This window comes from Eupeodes corollae, chromosome 2, assembly GCF_945859685.1.
Source record: "Eupeodes corollae chromosome 2, idEupCoro1.1, whole genome shotgun sequence".
Taxonomy (NCBI): domain Eukaryota; kingdom Metazoa; phylum Arthropoda; class Insecta; order Diptera; family Syrphidae; genus Eupeodes; species Eupeodes corollae.
The window spans coordinates 10321158-10330373 of NC_079148.1; the positions used below are offsets into that span (position 1 = coordinate 10321158).

The 9216-nt window shown below is 29.4% G+C and overlaps 1 protein-coding gene across 1 annotated transcript; it reads left to right on the plus strand.

Annotated features, from left to right (window-relative positions):
- The first annotated feature begins 1523 nt into the window (after positions 1-1523).
- On the plus strand, positions 1524-3491 carry LOC129944112 (uncharacterized). The gene is made up of 3 exons (XM_056053304.1): positions 1524-1828; positions 1890-2418; positions 2487-3491. The coding sequence occupies exons 1-3, from the start codon at positions 1524-1526 to the stop codon at positions 3432-3434; spliced, it is 1782 nt and encodes a 593-aa protein (XP_055909279.1). The 3' UTR covers positions 3435-3491.
- Positions 3492-9216: the final 5725 nt, after the last annotated feature.

Below are 9216 nucleotides of genomic sequence, written 5' to 3' on the forward strand. Positions count from 1 at the left end.
AAAATAGAAGCCGGTGTACCACAAGGAAGTGTCCTAGGTCCTACCCTGTATTTACTATACACAAGGGATATTCCAGTGGGTAATCGCACCATAATGGCTACTTTTGCAGATGATACCGCAATTTCGGTACCCGACAAATGTGTCTCTAAGGCAGCAGTAAAACTACAAAGTCGTTTGGCCTTGAGAATTATTGATAGTCATTGCAAATACCATGTCTCATTGGAAATTGAAGGTGTTTGAATTAAATTGGCACATCTGTGGTTATAATAGGGGTTCGCGATAATAATATATTTTCACCTCGGAATTTTCCATTCCGAATTATGGCTCCATAACATTTTTCATTAATTTTTTAAATACTAATCGCGTGCCGTTGCACACCCGTAGTGGGTTCAAATTACGAAACGAAATAATGGGAGATCTAACCTTCAGTTGTATATTATTCGGTGGCATGCTTTGTAAATCTGAGTTCAAAAATTTAGTTTGATAGTTCACAGCTTCGGTAAAATCACAAATCACAAATTCGTTGACTTACACATTTTTTTCTGCTAAAATTGTTCTTTCTTTCGGTCACTTTTGATTTACATATTGTCTGTGTACATCGGGAAATTTCTGGTCAATGAGTGCATCTTGTGAATCAATAATCGTGCAGAAATCGACCGATAATTTTATGCATCCAGTTTCATCTGTAGTAACTTTTTTCGAAACCTATATCTAACAGTTGTTTTGAGAACGTTTCAGCAGATGGATCCCTGTTCAACACCTCAAGCGAATGTTTGTGTGCCATAGTACATTCATCCCAGATGATAATTTTACACTGTGGCCAAGGGTGATTGTTTTTTAAATCTTACACCGCCTCTGGATTATTTTGAATATTTAGTGGCAGTAATAAAATTTAATTCAAGTCTCTATCGTTATTGGTTCGTGAGATATTATGGGTTAACCCCCGCGTTTTTTCGTTTTCGTATTTAACACTACATAAAGTCCACAGTTTTCACTTCAATTTTGTTTCTCTAGGCTTAGGCAAGTCTTCACTTTGTTTGTAGCCTTCAACTACACTTAGGCTTAGGCAAGTCTTCACTTTGTTAATCAATCTTTATTTCCGTTTTTAAGTGACCAATGGGACTGATAAATTTCTTTAAAGCACAAGATAACAATAAAACAATGAAAATTCAGAAGTTATGTATTTGTAGACTTAATTCATCAGATACGTTGGCTACCCTGATATTGCATTTTTTTAAGAGGTTTAAGTGAATTTACGTAATTTAAGGGTCGATGGTACCGACAGAAAATCGTGTGAATCAAGCCATATCGTAATATAATAATTAAACTTAGAAACACTTCGATTCCATTCAAAAGCAATAACCAATAATTTCCACACAAATTAAGCTTTAAAAAGTATGTTAGACCAGCTATCAATAAAAATGTAAACAGTACTTATTAAATTTTACAAAGTAAGAACAAATAAATGCACTATGCATTAGAGTAAGTCGATTTTCCCTTAGTCATTCAGTTTTCTATTAAACATGCTGTTACTTAAAATTCTAACTTTGACATTAATAGTTTATCAACCGTTTCTGGTTCTTTCAAAATCAATTTTATCGGAAGCTATAACGTATGCTTTGAATTGTTCTTTTAATGAAAAGATTCATATATTGCATATTGTTATCGAGACGGATTTCAATGACACAAGGGAAGTCTTCTTCGATGAAATTGATAATATTTTGGCGAAAAATTGGAATTTTCGACTTCTAATTGATGTTAATAATTTAGACGGAAAAGTTGTGAGTGATCATAATTTATGGTTTATAGATTCTCACGAAGCATTTCTGTAAGTACATTTATTTGGTAATGAGTTTAAGAACCTTACAGCATGTTTAATTTTCCTTAAGACGTTTGTTTCCATGGATTGAGGACTATCATAGGAACTCACAGCTGTTTTTCTTCATTGTTCTAAAGAGCTCAAAGCAAGAAGACCATTTCAATGTCATAGAAGAAATTTTCTCTGATTTCTTAGAGCTGTCCATTGCCAATGTCAATGTAATCACAGAAAACACTTCTGTTGGAGAGGTCTCATTTTACACATTCTTCCCCTACCAAGAGCTCAACTGTCAATCAGCAAAGCCCTTCAAAACACATCGGTTTAAAATTGATTCAATTAAACCTAATGACTGTCAATTTTTCGCTTTCAAAGCTGACAACTTGCATGGATGCCCGCTTAGGATACGAACCAGAAATGAATTGATCCTCATTTTAGGTGGCTATGAGCTAAGCTATCAAGTGGTTAACTATGCGATGTCTGTTCTAGAACTCGTTTTGGTCAAGGAATTTGCTATTCGAATGAACTTTAGTTTTGAAATTCTCAACGCCACTATGATTCTGAATAATACTGAAGTTGTTGCTCCCGAAGCTCATGATTTGGTAAGTATTTTTGACAAAAACTCACAAAATCACTTTAAAAGAAAAATAATTATTTTATTTTCTTTCAGACGCCAGACCGAAAAACCGAGTTGGTAATCGGTTTTTTCCAGCTGAATTATTTGGATGAACGTTTCTTTTCAAAGAGTGTGAGCTATTACTTGTCATGGCTGGTGATCAGCCTACATCCCCAACCGAACAAACTGCACACGAAAGGTTATTGGCTTTTTGTAGCCTTCAACTACACTACCTGGATTTGTATCGTAGCGTTTTTCACCATTATTTTTGGAAGTCTTTTTGTGATTAGCAGAAATCAACGATATCCAAGAGGTCTTGAACTGTTAACATTTGCTCTGGGAACATCCATGGGTCACTTGTCATCAAGGTGGAATTCTGTACGTTTTTCTTTCATAGCTTTGAGTTTGGGTACAATGGTCCTGAGGGCAGCTTATCAGGGAAAACTATTTGACGCATATCGTGGACAGAAAATGTTAGAAACACCTCACAGTATCAAGGACCTCTTCGCCCAAAACTACACTATTTGTGCTCATTCATACTATCATGCAATCATAAATGAATTGAACGGGTTGGAATATCCCAATTTTCGAACAATACAAGCATATCATGGAATTAATCTTTTCGATGATAAGGAAAAGTTGGCATTGGTAGCGTCATTTGGATTTATTTTTACATTCAACACCGAAGAAAATTGTAAAAAACTATTTTTGGAACCTGTTCTAATGGAAATTGTATGCATGTTTTTTAAAAAACACTCAATTATTCAGCCAAAAATAGACGAAATCATTATGAAAATGGAAGAAGCTGGAATTTTACCGTATTTGAGAAGGAGTTTTGAAAATATTGATGATATTGGGTTTGATCAAGATCAAAAAATGGAAAGTGAGCCAAAATCTTTGGTTCTGCAACAATTTGCATTTACATTTTGGTTGTGGGTGGGTCTTTGTGGAATTTCGTTCTTGGTTTTTATTGGAGAGTTGTTGTGGCAGAGATTTAAATGATTTTTCTTGGAACACTTGAGAAGGGGCAGAATTTTTCAATTGAGTCTCTATGCTTAAAAAAAATATAATAACCTAAAATTTTTTAAAAATATGTGTTTTTGTACAGACAATGGAAATAAACTAAAAAATAGTAAGCGTCATCTTTTCCAATATTTGTTTTTAAAAGATTTTATTTCTTATGACGAAAAATACATACTGCATTTTTCTAAAGCGGCCCATAGACATTACACTTGTATCCAAATTTTTGCTTGGGCTGAAGCAGTTTTAGACACAGAGCGAGTAGAATTCAAAATTTTTGATTTTTCTGTTTCAATATCTCTGTTGAAAGTTTAGATTTGATACTTTGTTTTTAAATACTTAGCTTATTTTATCGTTACCAAATTGTACTAATTTTTATATGTTTGATGTATTGAAAATAAATATTATTACTGTTTAGAATCTTAAAACATCAATCTTCATTGGTGTGATGTGTATGGGGATGCGCGTGCGCATTTACTATTCAGTTGCAACTGAATTATTGTTGAGTGCGTTTGAAGCTTCAAGCTTCAAAGTCACTTCTTCAGATCTTTCCTTTTTGAGATCTCTTTAAAAACTAATGTGTGTACAACTAATACGGTTTTTCGTGAAAGCCACACTGGGTGTCATTACACTGGTGTGCACACAATTCTGGACTCTATTGGCCGCCTAAGAGAACTATAGAAACTACGCTAAATTTGTTTTAAAGTACTTTCGTCATCTTCTCATGTTAATAACTATGAGAAAAATGTATTTGAATTCAAAATCATTAATAGACCTTGACATACGCAGACATCTCTCTTATTATCTTTGAATCAGATTCTAGGGACTTTAAAACGTCGAGAACTGTTACAAATTTCAATTTGAACAATCGGACTAGTTGAAATTACTTTGTTTAAGAAATTAGTATACAAAGAATTTTAAATATTTTTTAAGAATTCATTCATTATTTATTAACTTTCCATAGGAAGTTATTGTAATGGGTCCGATTTGTCAAATTGAAAATTTTGACATTTCTTTCTTTTGAGATATCGATTTTAAATAAATTTTGTTATACAGATAATAAGGCAGATGGATGCAGGAAGGGCTCTTAAGAAAATTGAGTAAGTGGTTTTTATACAATAGCAGTTTGAAAAAGAAGGTGAACATTTCTTACGAACCAAAAACGCTAGAGACTTGAATTAAATTGTATATAATATATTGTAACGTCATATCAAAGAAATATATTTTTTGAAAAAAATTTATCTAACGTTTTTTTTTAAATCAAAAAAACTGAAAAAAAAATTTGTCACCTCCAAAATTTTACGACTAAATATAATTGCATCTCCAAAGCAATTTTGTGCAACGAAGAATAATGTTTTTGACATCTGATAAAATTTTGAGAAAAATCGAATTGACAGTTTTTTTTTTTATAAAAAATAAAAATTTAAAAAAAACATTACTCAAAGTTGGTAAAAATTGAATATCGATTCAAATATCTTTTCAAAAACTTTAAATTTTAGGCTCCAAACTTATTTTATCTTATAAGAGATATTGTTTTCAACATTCTGAAAAATGTTGAGAAAAATCAAATTGACAGCTTTTTTTACAAAAAATAAAAACCTAAAAAAAAATTAATAAAAGTTGGTAAAAAATTATTTTCGACCCAAATATCTTTTCAAAAATTGTATATATTGGCTTTAAACTACTTTAACCTTTCAATAAATATTGTTGTTAACATTAAGTAAAATTTTGAAAAAAATCGAATTGACAGTTTTCTTACAAAAAAATTAAAAACCTAAAAAAAAAATTAACAAAAGTTTTTAAGAATTGATTTTCGACCCAAATATCTTTTCAAACATTTTAAATATCGGCTTCAATCTAATTTTATCTTATAAAAAATATTGTTTTCAACATTCGATAAAACTTAAAAAAAAACGACAGTTTTTTTTACAAAAAAAAACTCTAACAAAAAAAAAAAAACAATACTAAAACTTGGTAAAAATTTACTTTCGGCTCAAATAAATAGCTTTTCAAAAATTAAAAATATTGGCTTCAAACTTATTTTATTTCACAGAAAACATTGTTTTTAATATTCAGTAATATTTTTGTAAAAATCCAATAGTCCGTTTTTTCATAGAAAATAAAATCTACAAAAGATAGTACCTACGCAAATTTGGTAAACATTGATACGAGTACATATAGGCAAACTTTTAAGCAAGACAAATCGACAGCCGGGATGGGTCGCATCCCAGCCTCTTTTTTTATTTATAATTTAGCTTGGTAATTCTGTAACCATTAATTCAATTATTTCAAAAGGCATTGCCAACGTTTAATGTTGAGATTTTGTGAATATAACAAACTCTACACTATCACATAGACGATAACTCATGTTATTTTATTTGTTTGTAGCTTCGTGAAAAAGGAAATATATGGTAACAATTTTGATTTGTCATAGGTTTATCTTCTTTCAAGACGTCCTTCATGTCATTCTTACAAGTTAAAACTTATTATTTTTTTTCTGTTATAATTTTTATTTTTATTTTCATTGTGCTTACCTGTCATCTGTCAAAACTTCACAGGAATCACTTTAAAGTCCGTTCGAAAATAAGTAAAACAAGAATTTTATTCAAATAAAATTAATTTGTTAAAATTTAATTTATTTTATTTCATTAATTAATGTTTTATTTTTTTTTATAATAACAATCACATTTATTTCTTAATTTTTTGTTGTTGTATTCAATAACCTAGCTTTAATATTCACAACTTTTCACCGTATGCATGTTTTTTTTATTTTTATTTTCTAAAACTTAATTCACCTTCAGTATAACATTTTTTTTTTAATTTAATTTAAGCTTAACTTAAAGTTAAAGTTAAATTTAAATTTATCATTTTTTAAATGGATTTTTTTTTTTGTTAAATTTTTATTATACACGTAATGCAAAAATCTCTGTAAAAATTCTACACGATCTGTTTGTGTTTGGCTTTTTTTATTTTGCCACTGCGTAAATCGTGTTGTCTCACTTCATTTTATGTTTCAGTTTATTTCTATTGTTATTTCGCTTAAAAATCTAAATAGGTGTATGGTTTTTTTTAAATTTTCTTTTTTTAATTATTTATTTATCTTGTGGTGTAATTTAATTAAAATAGCTTGGCCAACGGGAGAAAAGACATCATATTTCTGTATTGTTATATAAATATTATTTATCAAATAGAGAGGGACAGATATATGTAATATTTTAAAGGTTTGTTTGTTTTTTCTTTTGGGAGGGTTGCCTAGTGGTTTATTTATTTTGTATTTTGTTCATGCATATCATAATAAAAGACGAGAAACATCTATTTTTTTTGTTGTTTTACTCTACAATCCATAATTTAATTTATTTATTTATTTTTATGAGTAATAAATTGTTATACTTAAAACATCTATATAACATTTTTATAGTTAAAATAAAAATTGTTGTTTGATTTTTGTTTCGGTTTTTTTGTTTTTTTTTCATTTGTTGTATTTAAAATGTTTCTTAAATTTATTTTTTAAAAACATTATTATTAATCTAGATTAATTTATTATATATACTTACTTAATTTTTAATTTATATTGACACATTCTCTAAAATTTAATTTATTTTTGTATTTTTCTTTCAAAATAATCCTTGGCCATTTCGATTTTAGTTAAGAACAATTTATTAAGAAACTTAATAAATTTGTATTTATTTTGTTGACATTGTTTTTTTAGGTAAGTTTGTTTGACACTTAATGAGTAATAAGTAGGTATACAGTAAATATATATATATTCATCTTAAGTTTAGATAAAGAGAGAAAATGTTATATTGTTGTATAGTTTTGTTTTATCTTGGTACAATTTCTAAATGCTGAATTTCTGCATTGGTAGGTAATTGTTAAGTTTTGTTTTTGTTTTTTTTTTTCTTCATTGTTGTTAACAAAATAACTAAAAATATGTAGATTAATTTTTTGAAATATTTTTAATCCTTCTAAGAGCACGATCATCTTTTATTAGTTTCACTGTATAACCTAGTTTTACAGAAATTTATTTATAGATTTTTTTTAATCTTTAATAATATTAAACTTTATTCATTTACATAATTTATTTTATAATTTTTAGAGTGTAAAAATGTTCTGTATAAAAAATAACATAATAACATTATTATAATGGGCCATACACAAGAAATAATATTATTTTATTTTTTGTTTGTTTGTTTAAATTACTTCGTATCCTTTCTCACACAAAATAACTAAAAAAGGATGAATTTAATCAGAAATGTAAAAATTTTTTCTTATAGTTTTTATTTTCTTTTTTTGTTTAAAATACCATAAAATAGGAATATGCAACATTATGGTGTCGCACATCGTGTTTTTTTTTTGTTGAGGGAGGATGTAGAAAAACATGTTCATAGGATGATGACTATGGAAAGGATATGGACTGGACACCATATACCATGTAGTATAAAAGTTTCTGTATGTTTTTTGTAGATGAAAAGGATTCCTAGCAACTATGCATTATTCAATTCAGATTTTTGTCGTCGTCCTTCTACAACGACATTAAAATTTTACTTTCTGCTTCTTTTTCTATTTTTTGTTTAGATAGTGAAGGATTTTGGGACTTGCATTTACTTTGCTTAAGGGTGTTTTTTTTACGGTCACTCGCAGGTTTTTTTAAAGTTGCTGTTTAATTTAAGGACATTCTGTTTTTTTCTGAATTTAAGAATTTATTTGTTTTTTTTATGGCACCAAATATTTATTTTTAAGTCTCTTATTTTTCAACTAAAATTGAATAAAAACTAAACTAATTCAATAGAAAAAAATACAACTTTCTGTCAAACAAGAATCAGAACTTATTAAATGATTTAATAACGGGAACGTTTTAAATATCAGAATATTGCGATCAGTGTGTAAGACAGTTTTCTACATTCGCGGATTACGGCAAAAGAACGAATCTAATTGCTAAACAGTAAGACTGGAGTTTGGCTCGGGATACAATGATTAGCATTTCTGGAGACGCGAGTGTTACAACTGAATTATTTGAAATGGAGTTGCCTTACAACCGTTTAAATAATGCTTAAAAGTTGTGAAAAGAAACTTGACGACGTTGTTTAAGTGGGACGTAACTAAATGAAGGACAATAACATCACTAATCAATTTGAATGCTCTTCGTTGCATTCTGTTCCTAATGGGCTTAAGTTATAACTATAGTTACACTAGTATGAACATGGGAGTTCTATTGTAACTTTGGACAAAGCATCATCTTCTAAGCAGGTAACCCGTCTTCTAAGGGTGTAACGAAAAGGAACAGCTTAAGGAACACTACTTACTTCCTATGCCACTGCCCGGCATTGTGGCACTCAAGATACAAATTCTTAGCAAAATACCTCTTCAGTTGTCTTGAAGAAATCGAACACTTTGTAGGAAACAATCTCTTAGGGTTTATCAAACCCTCCAAGTGTATAGAGGGTCCATATATGAATTAACGACTCACTTTTCAGTAAAGTTATACTACTTTTAGGGTTATACAGGGGATCTCCATTGATCTTAATGATTAAATCGACCGCCAGCTAATTTACCTAACCATATTTAGTCTTGGCATATTTTAAGGCGGCATTTTTTTTATAATAAGCGCACACTCAAGGGGATATATTACCCTTATTATGTAGACACAGTGTGAGCACTAGGAAAGGGAGAGAGCGGTTGAAAGGATATATCGGTGCAAATTGGTTTTGAATTCCTGAATATTGCAATGTATAGAAAAGACAGAGTGTGGTAAGGCATTCCACAT

Bases quoted from the DNA above. Each gene is read 5' to 3' on its own strand.
- LOC129944112 (XM_056053304.1), top strand. From the start codon at position 1,524: ATGCTGTTACTTAAAATTCTAACTTTGACATTAATAGTTTATCAACCG. The intron at 1,829-1,889 runs GTAAGTACATTT...ATTTTCCTTAAG, and splicing joins GATTCTCACGAAGCATTTCT to ACGTTTGTTTCCATGGATTG. The intron at 2,419-2,486 runs GTAAGTATTTTT...ATTTTCTTTCAG, and splicing joins CTCCCGAAGCTCATGATTTG to ACGCCAGACCGAAAAACCGA.